The 19,587-nt window shown below is 35.2% G+C and overlaps 1 protein-coding gene across 4 annotated transcripts in view; it reads right to left on the bottom strand.

Moving 5' to 3' along the window:
• aplp1 (amyloid beta precursor like protein 1) overlaps positions 1-19,587 on the bottom strand; it is a 133,462-nt gene that overhangs the window by 11,122 nt on the left and 102,753 nt on the right. For 2 of the 4 annotated variants that reach the window (XM_087284498.1, XM_087284499.1), the window contains exons 3-12: positions 14,305-14,434; positions 11,656-11,768; positions 11,138-11,334; positions 8,484-8,806; positions 4,507-4,634; positions 4,348-4,422; positions 1,357-1,515; positions 906-1,034; positions 538-637; positions 289-456 (exon numbers count right to left, since the gene is read on the bottom strand). In XM_087284498.1, coding sequence (XP_087140624.1) covers positions 289-456; positions 538-637; positions 906-1,034; positions 1,357-1,515; positions 4,348-4,422; positions 4,507-4,634; positions 8,484-8,806; positions 11,138-11,334; positions 11,656-11,768; positions 14,305-14,434 — 1,522 coding nt within the window. Of the gene's footprint in view, positions 1-68; positions 457-537; positions 638-905; positions 1,035-1,356; positions 1,516-4,347; positions 4,423-4,506; positions 4,635-8,483; positions 8,807-11,137; positions 11,335-11,655; positions 11,769-14,304; positions 17,157-19,587 lie in introns of all 4 variants that reach the window. The other 2 variants (XR_015509762.1, XM_087284500.1) reach the window with 2 other exon arrangements.

Genomic DNA, 19,587 nt, shown 5'->3' with positions numbered 1-19,587 from the left:
TGCATATTTGTATTTTTGCTGCTTGTTCAAACTATTTACTTAAAGTATGTTGGCAAAATTATTAATACAATTAAGAACCATGATGCCATATTTACGGCATCCCTCTAGTGGTGATAATTACATACTGCATCTTTAAGTGGAACCCAGCATTTTTTACAGTTTGTGCTTACACAGTACATCCTGAGGTGTGTGTGTGTGTGTGTGTGTTTGTGTTTGTGTTTGTGTTTGTGTGTGTGTGTGTGTGTGTGTTTGTGTGTGTGTGTGTGTGTGTGTGTGTGTGTGTTGTACCGATGCGTGGTGGATATGGTCTGTTCTGGAAAGCTCTGTCCTCTTCCTCCTCATCGTCTCGCTCTTCTTCGCTCTCAGCAGGAAGCAGCTCTTCGGTGGTTCTCGTCTCAGAGAAGGAAGTGGTCATGAGTTCGCTGATGTCTCCTCTCTCAGTTCTCACTAACTCCTCTGCGCAGACACACAGAGTGAGTGAATGATTATTTGAGAAACGTTAGATTTGTGGGAAAATAAGACAAAAAGCCATCTTACGGATTTCGTCGTGGAGTTTTTCAGCCAGGCCGGGGACTTTGTAGAGCAGAGCCAGACTTTGGTTCATCCTCTCTTCAATCACATGCAGATGTGTGTACACCTGCAAACACACAACATTACTTTAGATATTTTTGTTTGTTATTTGGCAAGATCTACTAAAATTGATCTTTTTAAATATGTGTTAAGTAGATATATCTTATATAGATATCTTTGTTTCTACTGTATTCCTGTCATGCTGTGCTTGGTAGCTCCTCCCACACTGAAATTTCATTGGTTCAAAATCAAGCCTAATGTAATATTATAAATCATGCGCTTTAGACTTTGTGGCTAGATCGTTAAAATAGAGTGCCTAGATGTTCGTCTCAAACCTGGAACTTCATCTGCTCTGCTTTCTGAGGGTCTGCGGACTCGATGTGCTGGTAATGACGAAGAGTGTGTCGTCTGTCCTTCTGCTCTGCGGCCATATAACGCTTCAGAGCCTGAAGCACACGGTCCGGCTGCGTGTTCATGTGTCAGAAAGCAGAAAGTTGATTTTAGTTTACATTGCATTCACAATTATAAAGAGATACCTTTGGTTTTAATTAGAGATTCATAAATGTTAAGATTAACATCAGCTAAAATTGCTAAATGCTGAAGAATTACTGTTTATTACTGCTTCATATTAACTAATCTTAACAATATTCCTCTGAAATACCCTACTCTTTTCTTGTTCTGTGTCAGAATTGTCCTGTATTTATGCTCCCGTTGCTATTATTACTGAACTACATTTCTTTTTTTAATGTGGAAATAGTGTATTATGCTAATAATGAAGAGCTGCACCTGTGGTGGGTCACTCTGCACAGCGCTCAGGTAGCTCTCCAGAGCCAGTCTGCGGTTGTTATTCAGGGTGGCCACCACTCGGGCCAGGTGTGTTTCCACCAGCCTCTGCCTCTCACCGGCCACCTGCTCCTCCAGAGTCTGCAGGACTGACTGGAAGTGCTGGAAATATTGAACAAATTTGGGAAAAAGTCAAAGTGATGACTATACAAACACAAGAGCCAGCATTTGCTACCCATTCCACTTTTGTTTTGTGATGCATTCTTAGTGAAAAAGGATATTTAATATATTGCAGCATAATACAGGATATTTTCACTTTAACATCAGGAAACATGGCTATTCATTTGGACACATTTGTACTGTAAAAATATCCATAAATGCAGTTTTCTGTATTTTGTGATTCATGTTTTTATTTTATTTCCCCCCATTTATTTATGCTTTAAAATTGCAGCATGGGACCTTTATCTTTCTTCTAACAACTTTTGAACTTTGAAAAGTTTGAAAATATGATTTTTATTAACACTTTTAATAGTTTACGTGATATATTGTCTGGGTTGGTGTTGTATATGACAGTTTAAAAATCTGGAAGTTTATTACAAGTACATTTTCTGTTATTTTCTCTATATATTATTACATTATATCATTTCAAACGTCTAAAATGTCAATTAAAGTAATTTTTTTTTAACTGTAGAGTTAAAAAATTTGAATTTTCAACATCAAAAGTCGACAAAGCTGAAATCAAGTTCCCATAATGCAATTCACAACCATAAATAAATGAAAAACACTTGTTTATCACAAAACAATGCCTTCAAAAGAAGAAAGAAACATGCAGATTTTGAACCACTTGAGCCAGGTTGAGTTTGTTAATTAGAATTTTAAGGGGGTATTTTATCCCTTTATATGTGGCTATTTCTTTAGTTTCCATTGTTTTAAAGAAGAGTTTTTGGCAGGATGTGAAGGATAAAGATCAATTTCATCTTCAGTAAATCTATCAGTATGTTCTATTGTTGCTGTAACCTTTATGTACATCATGTGCAAATCATTTTACTCTGAAATCAGACTGTTCAAATGGATAAGATGCAGTCGTTTCAATTATAAGGGTCAGTCATAAGATAGTCATGAGAAACTAAATTAGGATTGTTTTGGTTCAAGCAGAAAGAAAACAAACTACAGGGATTGTAACAAAATCTGTAGACCTTTTCACTTTTATAGTGCTGTATGTTTGGGTTTGGTAAGAAAAGTTGCTGTGTTTTAATTTGATAAAAAGCAGAACAATTGCAATTTATTATTTGATTCACGATGCAAGATTATTTCAACCCAATTTTGGGTTAAATAGGGACTAACCCAAATCCTGGGTTAATTATTTTAATTAAATTTTAAGAGTTCACAATTAGCTGATGATTGATTATAAAGCATGTTTGGCATGCTTTCCCGGAAGAGAGCCCTGAGCTCAGAAGATCCTCGAGCCCGGGGCCACCTCTTGTTTGCAGGGCTAGGGGGGAGTTTGAGCTCAGGTAGGCCTAGAGAACTCCCCTGCTTTTTATGGCTAAAGATAAATTAGGGATTGGAGAGATATACTACTGACTAAAAGCTCATCTATGGTGCCAATTTTGCTTTAGTCAATTCACTTATGTCGCATGTCTTGGGGGAAACCCCTGTGAGAGCAAGAGAACATGTAATCTCCACACAGAAACATTGACTGTCCTGGGAAGGACTTGAACTAGTATCATTCTTGCTGCAAGGAAACAGTGCTAACCACTATGCTGCCACCATGCTGCCCTATCTAGGAAAAGGGTGTCACAGCTGCTGCAGTGCTCTCTGGTGGTCTTTAAGAGCACCAGCTCTTGCTTTGGTTTTTGTGTTTTGTATCCCAGTCTTGCGATCAATCCTTGTTTCCAGCTGTTCCTCATTGTCTAGTTAGTTCTTTCTTCATAAACCCTGTTGTTGTGTTTAGTTTGCCTTTGGATTTGCAATGTTCTGTCCTGCTTTATTTGTGTGTCGGTTCATCGTGTTTGGTTTGTTTGTTTGTTCCCTATGTTTTTAGATTCCTGTTTAGTTTTCGTTTGATTGACTCTTGTGCTTTAGTTTTTGCACTACACGTTTTCGTCAGTTTTGTTACCTTGCCTGTCCCCTTGTCATTTTTTGGATCTTTTTGCTACACTTGGATCTTTCCCTTGTTTTTGTGATACCCAGTCGTGACAAAGGGAGGAGTGAGGTTAATTGTCAAAGCGAAGATAACTGAGGTATAAAACTTTAGTTATTTACAGTGACTTAGGAAACGTCTGATTGGTGAATCTGCATTAGCTAATCCAGTACCAGCTGTGGTCAATCATAAGCATGTGATCCTCTTGAAATTTTACTAATAGGACCAATTGTAACCATATGTTTGTGTTTGTCCATATTTTACCCAGTTTGACATTTTTAGACTGTAAAAATGACACATTTATATTTGAATATATTTAAAATGCTATTTATTTCTATGATGCAAAGCTGAATTTTTGTCATTTATTAGTCATTTCTGGTTATTTACACATTTGAATTGGTGGGACCTTCATTGCAGCTACAAGATAACAGCATTTATTTGAAACAGAAATGTTTTGTAACGTTATAAATGTTTTTCCTGTCACCGTCTACTAATTTAATGCATCTGTACTGCATAAAATATTACAATTATTATCATCACACCAGTTAAGGGATATACAGTTGAAAAAAATACTCACTACTTAGATATTCTCAAGTGATTTTAGACTTTTATCAGTTTATTTTTTTCTGTTGAACAATAAAGGGAGCTATTTTGAAGAATGTTGGAAACTAATAGCCATTGACATCCACAGTAGGGAAAAGAAAGTGATACTATTTGATTGCATTCTTCAAAATATATTCTTTATCTACCAACTAAAGATAAAAAAAAACTCATAAAAGTTTGTTACAAGTAAAGGGTGAGTAAATGATAACAGAATTTTCCTTTGTGGGTAAATTAATTAATTTCTGTACCTCATTGAGTGCCTGGCGATCAGATTTAGGCAGGTTCTTAGACTGATTGTCTGCCTCTGCCCACTCCTTCATGATCTAAACACAAATAAAATCATGAAAGCCTCTTAAACACTGACATCTCATATGCATACAACAAAAAATAAGCTCTGCCTCCATCACCTCATTGATGCGTTTCATTCGTCGTTCCTCCAGGTCCATCTTGGCACGGAGAAAGTTGGCATGTTCACTGTCATCCCCTGGCATCTCAAAGTAAACGTCCACTCCATCTGTAGGACGAGGAGTGGGCACTAATGACAAAAAAAGAGTTCATTTAACACAAATCAGTAATTATTCAATCAATTATTCAATCAAAGAGGCAAAGAAGGATCACTAGGGCTTAGTGAGACTAAAGCAGTATCGATACAAGCAGTGTGATTACTTTAAACAGTCCTTTCAGGATTTGGTACCTCTTAAAGCACAGAATTTATTGTAAAAGCAAAGCAAATGTGTAAAATGTAATTTGGATTAATTTTCACTAATATTTGGACAGATTTAAATGTGTCACGTGACCATCTCAATATAAAATTCTCAACAGTTTGATGATTGAGTCCTTGGAACAAATATGAAATAGACATTACATAGACATATATAAAAATATGAGTAGACATTATTCATTTAGGAGGTAAACACTTAAAGAAGTATGTAAATATCGCCACTAGAGGGAGCGTATTCACAACAAACAAAGGCGTAGTTTGATAATGCCATTAATGTGGCATCATGGAAGTTGTGGTCTTTGTTGCATCCTACAGAACTCCAGCCATATCATGGTTCTGTTCTAATGCTGCTCTATTCAGTCTAATGAAACACACAATATATTAAAGCGTCTTTGATGTTCTCCTGTTTTCTACTAAACAAAACAAGAAATTACTATGTGATGTCATTAGCATGGAGTCGCAGTAGATTTTAGCATTCTTTGAAACAATTTGGGATAATGTTAATTTGCAAAATATATATCATATTAATATATTACAGAGTGCAAAGTTTCTGAGGTTGTAAAGTAATACACATCCCACAATAATGTTGTTTGTGTTTTTCACTGCAAAAAAACAAAACAGAAGCATGCTCACTGAAGTCCTGGAGCACTATTTGAACCTTTTGTTTATGAGAGTGAATAAAATTACCATGAAATTAAAATAAAAATACTTAGATGTTAGTTTTAAAGATATGTCCCCAGCAGAAACACAACATCATGAGACGTTAATATTAGGTTAGATTTATGTCGCCAGTGTCTAAAGACAATGTTATTTTGATGTCCAGTAATGATGTGAAATGACGTTGATTTTAAGTTGTGTTAGAAAGCGATCAAACTCCAACGTTGAGCCAATATCTTAAACCAACGAAATGTTATATTGACGTCAAATACTGGCATTCATTCGTCAGGTATAGCAACCAAAATCCAATGTCTGATAGATGTCATAGTGTTAACCAGGCCCAGATTGTCAAATCGGGAGGACCGGGAGAATTCCCCGGTAGGCCGGTCTGTTTTTTGGCCGCGAGGGCCAGTGTTCCTATAGCTGCTTGCACTCTCAGCACTTGCACTTTTTTCATTTATTTATTTATTTGACCATAGCCTTACTCTTTTTATTCTTTATTTTGTCGCAGCTCCACTCTTTATTGATTTTCTCGCAGCCCCGTGAGCCAAATGCAGCCTGCAGGTTAATGACGAAGAATAATTCATATGAATGAATATTACACCTGCTCAATGAAAATCATGATTCACTACATTAATAAATCTGACATAACTTGATCAGAAATCTAAAAAGGGGAGAAAAAGATGAAGCCATCAGATGACCGTGCAATACTTTTTTATTCCAAGTGCATTTGCATAACAGTGCCTTTGTGGTTCAGGTTTGCATGTTGCGTTATGACGCCGCTGACCCAAGTTCGAACCTTACCTGAGAAAACTTTTTTTTAGTGTTAAGACATATAATACTGTTTGGGTTACTTATATAGGTGTACATATTTTACTTTTAATATTTGTGTGATCTCCGTTACAAAAGACAGAATATCTATAAAGAATTTTGCACAGAATATATATTCAGATCTTGCAGGAAAGCACATTGTGATGTTTTAAAGAATAGTGTTGGAGATTTAGCTACCCTTTAAAGTTCTCATATTTACGAAAAAACATTTGAAGTTCTAAAGCAGCTGTGTCCTTGAATATAGTGTCATTAGAAACTGAATTGGGATTGATGTTATTTTAATATAGTCAGTCGTGAACTGAGGTGGGCTGGTCTAAGGCTTGAATCTACAGGGCTGAAAAGGAGTCCCACTCTGGCCCTGGTGGTAACATCCACATAACATCAAGCTGCAACATCTTTAGACATTAGTGTTAGAAATAACCAAAATTCAACTTCTGTCTAATGTTGGGTTCGGACGCCAACCCGATTTTTATTTTTAAACAAAATGCAACATCCCACGACGTTGGGGTACAACGTAAATCTGACGTCATGTTGATGTGCTGTGCCTGCTAGTTATTAACTAGTGTGCTCCAAAACAGAGATAAAATTGCCGTTTAGAAAATGTAAAACTGACATAAACATCCAAAGCTTGCAGCTTGTTATTTTCACCTAAATCGATCAATATTTTTTTCTCATCACCTCCTACTGCAGTTTCTCATCAAATCGTGACCAATCAAATGCTTTCTAGTATCTGACATGTCCCGCCCCCTTCAATAACCTTTTTAATTGATGTGCTTAATCTTGAAAATGCCGGAAATTTATTTACATTTACAGAATTTATGGCAAGATACAAAATTCCTGTTACATTACAGGAATTTACTATTCTAACCGGGGCAATACCTACTGGCATACATATGCTGTATAAAGGCAGTGTATGTACATCAGCACTTACTGTTTGTCCTCCTAAACCTGAACAAACCTCGGTTGGGTTTATCTGTTTCTCTGGATTTAAGCCTAATAATCACAAAATTAGATCTTTAATCTTAAAAGAAAATATGTCTATACCGTATGTTATTTTTTACTGGAACAATATCTTTAATAACATAAACTGGACTCAAGTTTGGTCATTACCTCAAAATTTTTTTATCACAAATAAGGCTAAAGAAATATCATTTAAATTACTTCATAGAGTTTATCCCACAAAATTATTTCTAAAAAAATGTAAAATTGATATTGATTTAGAATGCTGTTTTTGCGAAAGCTTTAATGAAACTATTTCACATTTATTTTGGTCTTGCCAATATACTCGACTATTTTGGATCAATGTTGAAGCTTTTATTGCTCATAATATCTTAAAAACCTTTTCCTTATCTTATAAACATGTGATTTTGGGTTTTTATGTTAAGGATCGCTCTTTAAAAGATGCTGGTTTTATTATAAATTTTATTTTATTATTATGTAAATTTCACATACATAAAGCCAAGTTTTCCAAAAGCAAACCTCTCTTCATGGTGTTAGAAAAAGAGATTCAAATGTATATAAAAGTGATTTCCAAGTCTCAAAATAGAAAAGCAATTAAAACAATTAATATATGCTCCTCCTTTAACATTTTTACATAAAATGTTTGTATATATGCATTTCCTGTAAAAAAAAAAAAAAAAAAAAAGTGCATTACTAACTCTTGTAAATAACTAAAATTATAAAATGTGCGAAACATATTTGTATGTAATTTGTATTGTGTAATAATAATTATTACATAATGCAAATTAATTATTATGTTATTATGTACCCTCTCCTCTGTTTTTTTTCTCTCTTCTCCTTTGTTTTTTCACTTATTTCATTCCTGTTAAGAAATGTAATGTGATTGTATTGTATTGTATAAGAAAACTGTACATGCTTGTTCTTGTTAATAAATAGAAAAAAAAAATTGATGTGCTTAATCTGAACCCCTCCCATTGAAGAGCTGTGATAAAATTACAAGAAAAAAGAGGAGGCGCTACTCTATGTCCCACCCTTCAATAAAGATTACGTCCAACATCAAATATAAAATGCAGTTTTCAAAGCACTTCATGGGATCTTTAATGAGGAAGCACCAAAATGTGCTGCCGCTTAACCTCAAGCATTCTGTTTAATCTCCGCTGAGTGTGTGTGAGAAAATGTATGACCCCTGACATATTAAATATGACTTAGACTCACTGTTGTCCATCCGTGTTTGAGGCTGGGTGGAGGCTTTGGCAGTCTGGAGATTCTTGTCGTAGTAGAAGTTGTCCATATAGTCTTGGCCCTGGAAATGAGAGTCGATGGGATACTCGTACTCCTCCTGGTATTTGACCGTGGTGGCGGTTTCCTCCTCCTCAGCTTCCTCGACCTCAGCCGCTGCTTCATTATTGCCTTCCTCTTCCTCCTCCTCTTCCTCCTCTGCTTCTTCCTCCACCACCTCATCCTCTTCCTCCTCCATATCGTCTTCCTCGATGTCCGTCTCAGGAGAAGGGCTGGGAGTCGGCGGTGTTGTTTTCACACTGATTGAATGGGAAGGATTTTAGTTCACTGGATTTAGTCAAGTCAAGATGTAACCAGTGTGATTAGAATCTCAAAGGAATGATTCATATGTATAGTGACTCCTTTTATGGAATCAAGTATCAAATGACACTTCTACTGTAGTTGATTCAAGTTTAAAATGTGTAGTCTGGAATAAATGACTCTTATGAAGTGATTCTTTTAGTAAATCAGCGTACAGTGAACCAAAAATGATTTGACTCTTTTGAAGCGATTCTTTTTTTTAAGAGACTCAAACATTTAGATCACAATTAGTGTAGTCTGATTCTTAAACAAATGTTTTTTTCAGTGAATAAAACACAACAAGGTTAAGTCAGGTATAGATTCTCATTTGTTAATGTTCAATCAGTCCTTTTTGTTAGATCAAAATCATACTTTACAAGAGAAGTATAATTCCCACATGAGTGACCAATGAAGTGACTGATAATACATAAACTCTAAAGCCTAAAAATAATACATATGCCTCTAACAACTAAAAAACTAGTTGACGGAAAGTTTGGTCTTAATGAGTTATTCAAAGTGATTCAACTGATTCAAAGTGGCTGAATCATTTATTAAATGGAACTGTCTGTATAGATTGATCATTAAACCAATTGGCTCACTTAATTCGATCACAAACAGAAAATACCTCACTGCGGTTCTGAGAGGCACACATTTTCTGCTCTGGATTTAATTTAGAACAGTTTTTTAATTGTAAATTGCGTCTAAAATACTGTATAAACCTACTCTGCATTAGCAAAACATTTATTAAGCTATTATATAAAATCAATACCTTAGTTGATTGATCACATCGAACAGTCATATTTTGGAAAATTGCACTCTTGTTTGCGTGACATTATTGTTTATAGCCTATCATAAACACTCACCAGCCACTTTATTAGGTACAAACTGCTCATTTACACAAATTTCTAATCAGCCAATCACACTGCAGCAACTCAATGCATTTAGGCATGTAGACATGGTCAAGACGATCTGCTGCAGTTCAAACTGAGCATCAGAATGGGGAAGAAAGGTAATTTAAGTAACTTTGATGGTTGTTGCTGCCAGACGGACAGATATGAGTATTTCAGAAACTACTGATCTACTGGGATTTTCACGCACAACCATGTCTAGGGTTTACAGAGTATGGTACGAAAAGAGAAAATATTCAGTGAGCGACAGTTCTGTGGGCACAAATGCCTTGCCAGAGGTCAGAGTAGAATGGCCAGACTGGTTCAAGATGAATGAAAGATAGTAACAGTAACTCAAATAACCACTCATTACTTCGAGGTATGCAGAAGAGCATCTCTAACCGCTTACAGATAGGCTACAGCAGTAGAAGACCACGCTGGGTGCCACTCCTGTCAGCTAAGAACAGGAAACTGAGGCAACAATTTGCACAGGCTCACCAAAATTGGACAATAGAAGATTGGAAAAACGTTGCCTGGTCTGATAATTCTCAATTTCTGCTGCAACATTTTCATGGTAGGGTCAGAATTTGGCATCAACAACATGAAAGCATGGATCCATTCTGCCTTGCATCACACTACAGGCTGCTGGTGATGGTGTAATGGTGTGGGGGATATTTTCTTGGTACACTTTGGACCCATTAGTACCAATTGAACATCATGACAATGAGTTCACTGTACTTAAATGGCCTCCACAGTCACCAGACTCAATCCAATAGAGCAGTTTTGATAGCAGAATTGGTCCAACTCTGTGCTAATAAGGTGTGCCTAATAAAGTGGACAGTGAGTGTAAAAAAAGAAACAAAAATGGCTTTCATTACTTAAATTGCAGTGACAAATAAACTAATATACTTATATACATAAAACATTTTATGAATTTTTTTTGTTAAATGAATGATTCGCCAACAGAATTCTGTCATAATTTACTCATCTATGTGTAGTTTCACATCTGTAGGACTTCCGTCTGTATTTGTTTTGTTCATATATTGAAGGGCAATTAATTTCCATTAATTAAATTGGCACAATTATACTGTAGCCTTATTGAATTGGATGATTCACAGAAAAAAAAAATGTTAATTTCATACATTTTATGTTGTATATTGTACAATTCATATGCAGGAGGTCATTGAAATATAAAAAAAAAATGGCAAAAAAAAAACATATGCCAATTTAAATACGGGTAATTTAATAAATATTTATGTCAAGTAAAATTTCCCCCCACTTTTTTGGTTAGTTTTGAACATTTTAAAACAGCTACTTTTACGCCATATTTATTTTGGCTGCATGATTATGATTATTCAGCACTCTTTCCACCACTGACTGCTATAGAAAATTCATCACATTTACCTGGTAATAGTTTTGTCTCCAGCCATAGACACGAGTGGTGCTGTTTCTCCCTGCACAATATCTGCGGTCTCTGTTTCTCCACGTCCACTCGATCCTGTCCTGCCAGGACAGCAGACATATTCCACACCGCGAAAACGGTCACCGCAAGGCAACAGCATCCCATAACTGTGCAGCTCCAGACTGTCAGCCGTGCAGGCCTGAAGAGCAAAGATGGAGATGAATGACTGCGGCAGCCCTTTAAAAAACTGCCATTATTTCTGCTTTTTATCTTTCTGTAATTGCGCATTCGTGCCGGGTCGAAATGACCTACAAAAACTCAACAAATGAGAAACCCTGAGTACCAGGAGATGCTGGCGAAAGTGCAGAGCGGAAATGAGAATCAGGAGATCATAGATCACAGCGGGGCATTGCAATTTCACCGGCCTCACACTAACCATTAAAGATGCAAAGCCATTAAAGCTGAATTTCAGCGCTAATGCTTTTTTCAGGTCGCAATTTTCTGAGCTTTTATGATTTACCTCTTTGGCGATGTTGTGCCAGTACACGTAGCTCTCGCAGGAGTCCATCTGCTCCTGGTGTAAGAAACGGCAACGGTCTGGAACCAAAAGAGCCTCGCTGACATATTCACCTACTGAGAGACGGAAAAGGACAGAATTAGAGGGAAAAAAAAACATTGTGATTGTTTATAAAGATTGCATGTTACCTTCAAATATCAAGAGGTCAGTACAAGTTAATTAATCTGTCTGATAAATCTGCTCCAACCCTAGCTTTATTCCAGGGTGCATTAAAGTTTATTCATTTTTGTTGCTTTTGAAAATGTCCTGTTAATGTGTCTCTTTCATGTTTTCATTCAGTTTTGTTTTATGTTGTTTTGTTTTTCTGTACAGCACTTTATAAGGTATAAAGAATGTGCTTTATAAATAAATTGAGTTGAGTAATTTAGGAAATAAATTCATTTTATTTTTATTTTGTAGGGATTCATTCAATTCCCTGTGTTGGCATGGGTTTCCTCCATGTGCTCCGGTTTCCCCCACAGTCCAAAGACATGCGCTATAGGTGAATTGGGTAAGCTAAATGGTTTGTAGTGTGTGTGTGTAAATGAGTGTGTAAGGGTGTTTCCTAGTACTGGGTTGCCACCGGAAGGTCATCTGCTGTGTTAAAAACATTTGCCAAAATAGTTGATGGTTCATTCTTCTGTGGCGACCTCTAAAATAGAGACTAATCCGACGGGAAAATGAATGAATGAATGTGTATTCATCTTCATATTGGCATTTCTTCACCCTAAAAGGAATGTCAATAAGCTTATGGGTGTCAGTTTGTCGTTTCCAATGGAGGCACGCATCTTGCATCGCAAATAGGGAGCGGCACAGAATTAAAGCGTATATTGGATTATTTAGAGTCAGAGGGGGTATTAGGCTTGTTATTAAGTAAGAAGTGGGTGGATAAGTGCTTATTGGAGACGCGAATCGTTTCAAATGATTTAGTTCGATTTGGTGAACTTGTTCAACCGGTTCACTTAGAAGATCCGGTTACAAAGATTCGTTCGCGATCACGTTACAGAAATAAAACCCATTATTGGGCACACATGTGTTAAATAGTTTTAAGTCTCTGTATTTAATGCTGTCACTGTGCTGCTGCCATGTCCATGCGTTTTTGTTGCGGGAGCAACAGAAAAGATGACTCGAGGAGAACCGGCTCGATCTAGCCAATGGCGGCAGGAGACTCTGAGGTGCGAAAGGATCAAACACAAACACCTGCAGCGCGGATTATATTTACTTCTAAAAGGCTTACAGTAAGATTATTTATTACATACATTTACAAATACGAAAACGGAGGTTTTTGCTATAACTCTAGTTAGTTTGTATGTACACAATACAGTTTCAGTTAGTTCTAGTTTTTGAAAAAACTCTCGTTTTTATTTTTATTTCAGTTAACGACAATTATTTTACATTTTAGTTTTCGTTTTTTCGTTAGTTTTCGTTAACTATAATAACCTTGGCACACACTTTGTAACATTTTATTTATCAAGTTTAAGAGTCTCTTTAACACTTATGTGTATTTTATTATAAAGAGATGCAATATTTTGTTAAGATAGTTTTGTTTTTGACCAATAAAACTATTTTCCTTTGTAATATTGGTAAATTTAAATTAACAGGTTGAAAAATCCCAACATTTCTAAATGTATTGTTAAAAAATATTTAATATTTATTGATACTGAATGATATGAAACATGATATCATGATAATTTGTTCTGTTGTATCGCCCAACACAGTGTATATATATATATATATATATATATATATATATATATATATATATATATATAAAATAAACAGGGGGCTAATAATTAAAGAGGTTTAATAATTCTGACTTCAGCTGTATACATATGCTGAAAATTAAGTGTTTCATTTTAAAATGTATACAAATAGAAAACTTGTTTTAATCTGCAATAATTTTCCCATTATTACTCTATTTTTATCATATTAGTAGTCGTTTAAGTTATAATAACATTTTGAATACATAAACAGATTCAAAGAATGAGAAATGAGGAAGACAATACTGGAGTGTGAAAAAGTAGCGTTAGCATTTTCGCCAATGCCCACGTGAGCTGATGTGGCATATATGAGAAGTGTGAGCTCAAAATATGTGCAGTATGTGTGCAAAAACCAAGGACAAAAACCAAGCCCCTCAGAGCCAAACAGCTGCACAAGCATTACATATTCATCAACATTAGTACTGAGCCAACAGATTCATGCTCTACTTATTTATTTTTGGTTGTGATATAACACTCGGTCGTAAGGCATAGCAGAATACAGAGTACTACAAAAACTGTCCTGTCATTTTACACAAACATGTTTATCCTCACAGTTTATTTTTAAAGGAATAGTTCAGCAAATAAACCGAGCAAATTTGGGGTAAACTGGTCCTTTTAATATCCATCAAATAATCCCTGGACAAATGGATGTCCCATTTCCTATTTCTCCCAGAAATGGACATCCCATATATATATTCCGCTATTGCGACCCCAGATTAAGAGACTAAGCCGAAAATAAAATAAATGAATGAATAGTTATTGTTAAAAATAAAATGTAGTAGTGTAGAAAATGAAGGGAGTTTTTTAATTTCCAGAAGCGCAGTGTTTTATTCAGGCTGTGTTTGTGACTCACCTAGACACCGGTAGGGCACCACGATGAAGGTGCGGGTCTGACAGTGACCCCAGCCCTTCTTACACCAGCCCTGGATGGTCGCCGGTGATGAAGCCTCTTCCACATGAGAGATCTGCAGTCCTGGATACATCTGACATACAGAAGAACCACACACACACACATGCATAAGGGATGAGCAGGGGACAGGAGCACAACAACAGGAATCAACTATTCATCATGCAGAAAACACTAAGAACAAGGGAATGAGGAGGAAAGAATGGAAAGAAGTGAAGAGCACTCTAAAAAAAAAGCCATGGGAGCCTATTGAACACGATTGATCACCGCATAGTGTTCAAATCAGCGGCACGATGGAGCAATGGTTAGCACCACACCAATAGGTCGCTGGTTCTAGTTCTGGCTGGGCCAGTTGGCATTTCTGTTCACATGTTCTCTCCGTGTTGGCTTGGGTTTCATCCGGGTGTTCCGGTTTCCTTCAAAGTTCAAAGACACGAGGTGAATTAAATAAACTAAATTGAGTGTAGTGTGTGAGTGTAAATGTGAGAAAGTTTTCCCAAGACTGCGTTGCGGCTGGAAGGGCATCGGCTTATGTAAAACATAAGCTGGAATAGCTGGCAGTTTATTCCACTGTTGCGACCCCTAATAAATAAGGGACTAAGTCGAAGAAAAATTTGTGTTTCAAATCAGAAATTGTTCACCAACAGTATAAGACAAAAATAAATCCCATAATTTTTGCTCAATTTATTTTTAGTTTAATAACATTCATAAATATGCTCCCTTAATTTTTTAAGCTGAAGCAAATTAACTTTATAAATAATTTCAATTTACATCACATTAAACCTAAATTGACCTAAAACATCAAGCTGAATCTCACATAACTGATAAAGGACGGTTGACCCCTTTTAGTAACTTGAAAGCGAGGCTTATTGATCAAATAATATTTCACTATATGTGTTTACCGGGTAGCTTTGTGTGAAAAATTTGTCTTCACCATTTATTTTTTTTTTCAGATTAGCTGCACTTCAAAATGTTTTTTTTATATCATAAGTTTATTTATGGAATATTTTAGAGTAGTATTATTGGCATAGAAAATTATACACAAAACAACTTAATACTGGCGACGCAGTGGCGCAGTGGGTAGCACGTTCGCCTCACAGCAAGAAGGTCGCTGGTTCGATCCTCGGCTCAGTTGGCGTTTCTGTGTGGAGTTTGCATGTTCTCCCTGCGTTCGCATGGGTTTCCTCCGGGTACTCCGGTTTCCCCCACAGTCCAAAGACATGTGGTACAGGTGAATTGGGTAGGTTAAATTGTCTGTAGCGTTTGTGTGTGTGTGTGTGGATGTTTCCCAGAGATGGGTTGCGGCTGGAAGGGCATCTGCTGCATAAAAACTTGCTGGATAAGTTGGCGGTTCATTCTGCTGTGGCGACCCCGGATAAATAAAGGGACTAAGCCGACAAGAAAATGAATGAATGTATAACATAATACTGCTTCTTAACCCTTTGACTGCCCCTCTACCAAATATTTGACCGTGTTTTTACTGCTTTAAATAACGACTGTTAAAGTCATTTAAAGAATGACTGCATTGTTGGATTACAAAATAAAATCAAACATAACTGCTTGTTTTTTTGTTTTGTTTTTAACAATAATATCATAATCAAAAAAACCTGATAAATGAGAATCTGAAATATTTTATGGCAAAATTAAAAAAAATAAAGATGATTTAGTGTTCAAAAATGTTTGATTTTTAACATTTACTTTGAAGGAAATTGATCTTACACTTCATATATTCAGATTTTTCATAGCATATGTATTAAGCTCGACATAAACCGACATATCAACCATTTGGTAGAGGCTGATATTTTAGAAATTATGGGATGTGTTGAAAAAAAAAATGCTTAAAGTATGTTAACTAGTGACATTAGGAGTTAGGGAATGCAATCCAAACATTGTTTTCTTGGTGGGTTAGTCAACTGGTTAAGAATCTTAAAAAATCTTGTTACACTGAAGACTGGAGTAATGATACTAAAAATTAAGTGTTATATCCCATAAACAAATTACATTTAGTTATCTGAACCAAACATGAAATGAATAACAAGTCAGAAAAACACAATTGAAGACAAAATTAGTCCTACTTTAAAATTTTCCAAGTGATGCTTTTTTCAGTACTTCCTATTATATTTTTATACAAACTGCTAAGGTCAATATTATTAGCTCCCTTAAGAAATATATATGTATAGATTTTTTTTATGTTGTGCAGTGTCTAATTAACCTAGTTAAGCCTTTAAATTGCACTTTAAGCTGAATATATCCCGCAAAATAGACTAAATAAATTATAAACTGTTTATTAAAGCTTAACTTTAAGCTTAAAAAATGTATTGAAAAAAAAAATTCGATATATTTACAAAGCATTTTGCCTTCAACGATATATTTAGCTGATTGACGCTTTTAAACTGCTATCCCTGGTTTGAACCCCAAGAGGGAACCATTGAGTCAGTAATGCCTAGACTGCAGCACTTTAAACTAATAAGAGTCCAAATATTAGTTTAGATCCAGCAGGAGGCGCTCTAAAACTCATTGCGCATTACTCCTGTATTTCCAAAGCAATTACGCCTCACCTTCAAAACATGTTTGCAGGGGCCCTGAGTCATACTGAGTCATCTGAACATTATTAGGATTTATTTACGGTTCAATAATGAAGCCATAAATAAAGCGAATAAAATAAATCACAGATGAGAGGGAGTATAGGACGAGAGGTAAAGATGAACAGAAATGCATACGTATATTCAGGAATATACACAAGCATATTGCCACAAGAGGTTTGTTGATTCACTATATATAGTTTGTACATATATAGACTGGATTTGACAAGACAAGGTCACACAGATATACAACATTAATAACTACAATAAAATAAATGAACAGTAATCTTTTATACTATTATTATCTTCCAAAATTCACAATGTCCTTTGGAAATATATTTAATAATAATAAAAAAATAAAGTATTTATATACAGTGTGATAGATAGATAGATAGATAGATAGATAGATAGATAGATAGATAGATAGATAGATAGATAGATAGATAGATAGATAGATAGATAGATAGATAGATAGATAGATAGATAGATAGATAGATAGATAGATAGATAGATAGATAGATAGATTAATTATGCATATAAGGTAATAAAAAAATTACAAGCATGGATAAATAAAAAAAAGATCAAAAACAAAAGTGATTAAATATTGTGGTATTGTTTTCAGGGTAGTCAAATAGTTTTCAGGTACATAATTTGAGTAATCAAATGTACAAGAACACTCTTTACTGTCTAAATAATTCAATAAAATTATTATTTGATTATTCTTGATATTGATGTTGAAACAATATATTGTACAGCCCTAAAAGATAGACAGATACACTCTCAGAGATAAAGGTACGCGGGCTGTCACTGGGGTTGTACCTTTTCAAAGGGTACACATTTGTATTTAAAGGGTCCATATTGGTGCCTCAAAGGTATATATTAGTATCTAAAAAATTGAAGAGGGATACTTTTGTTCTTTTTAGGTGCTAATATGTACCCTTGATGTATTAATATAGACCTTTTAGGGACAAATTTGTACCTTTTGAAAAGGTACCACCCCAGTGACAGCTTGCGTACCTTTATTTCTGAGAGTGTAGATAAATTGATCGATACTATATATGTCTTGTTTTCAGATATACAATATTGAGAAAAATATATATATATAATGTTAAAATGTTATTAGTTTATGAAGTAGAACATTTCAGTTAGAACCTCTAATATTGTCAAATTAAATTTTATATATACATATACAGGGTTATAAATATTTGGACATCGACACTATTCTAACATTTTTGGCTCTGTCAACACAATCGATTTGAAATGAAACCAACAAGATGTACTTTAACTGCAGACTGTCAGCTTAAATTTGAGGGTTTTTACATTCAAATCAGGTAAACACTGTAGGAATTACAACAGTTTGCAAATTTGCCTCCCACTTGTTAAGGGTCCAAAAGTAATTGGACAGAATAATAATCATGAATCAAACTTTCACTTTTTTTTTCAAATCTGTTGCAGTCAATTACAGCCTGAAGTCTGGAACTCATATACATCACCAGACTCTGGGTTTTATTCCTGGTGGTGCTCTGCCAGGCCTCTTCAGCAACTGACTTCAGTTCCTGCTTGTTTTTTGGGGCATTTTCCCTTCAGTTTTGTCTTTAGTAAGAGAAATGCATGTTTAATCAGATTCAGATCAGGTGATTGACTTGGCCATTGCATAACGTTTTAACTTTTTATTCGATTTGTTTTTTTCATTTCAAATATACTGCTTTATTTTTTTTGTTTTTAATTCAATTTTAAATATTAAATTTTTTTTTAATTCAATTTCATCTTTTTTTCATTCAATTTAATGTTTTCCAATATTCCATTATATATATATATATATATATATATATATATATATATATATATATATATATATATATATATATATATATATATATATATACTGTGTATTTTATCTTATTTTAATTAGTTTTATTTATTTTAATGTTATTTTAGTTCTGTATCAAGCACTATTTATCCTTTAAAGGGCCATTTTCTTAGTTAAAACATGTGAAAATGACCTGTCTCAATATTTACATATATAGTTATGACTAAATATGTTATTCATACTCCTGCATTTCACTGTACTCACAATACAGAACAACCTTGATTTTATTACAGCTTCATTATGACATCCTGTTCAAATTAAAATCTCGAGGAACACACAAATACTCTTTAATTAAAAAAAAACACAAAAAAAACAGTATTGTCTTGGGTACATGCGTGCACTGAATCCTTTCTCACTGGGCTGAAGCGAGAGCGAGTGTAATCTTACAGACATATGGGAAGGGATTATAATGTTCTAAACAAGCTCTGGCAGCGAGGCCTCCGTCCACTGGCAGACCGCCTGCGGATCCAAACACCATCCAGCCAGGAGAATGACATATTCTTTGGCCTCTTCATTCAATTTTGATGCCACTCGTGCCAGCCATAGCTTATGTATATGCCTATTCGTGCCAGGGTAGGATGCGGGCACAATAATGCTTTTAAAAGGCATTAAGCAGAACGACTGGTCGACTGGTTCAGCCCAGATTAGTACACAACGAGGTGATTTTATAGTGCAGACCAAGAGACAGCATGTTGTTGATTCAGACAAGGTTGAGCAGACATTGCTGGCACTTTTCATTGCATACACAGACAAAACACACTTTATTTTATTTTTTCA

Source organism: Danio rerio, chromosome 15 (genome assembly GCF_052040795.2).
Source record: "Danio rerio strain M-AB ecotype USA chromosome 15, GRCz13ab, whole genome shotgun sequence".
Taxonomy (NCBI): Eukaryota; Metazoa; Chordata; class Actinopteri; order Cypriniformes; family Danionidae; genus Danio; species Danio rerio.
This window is presented reverse-complemented; position numbering and strand designations above follow the sequence as displayed.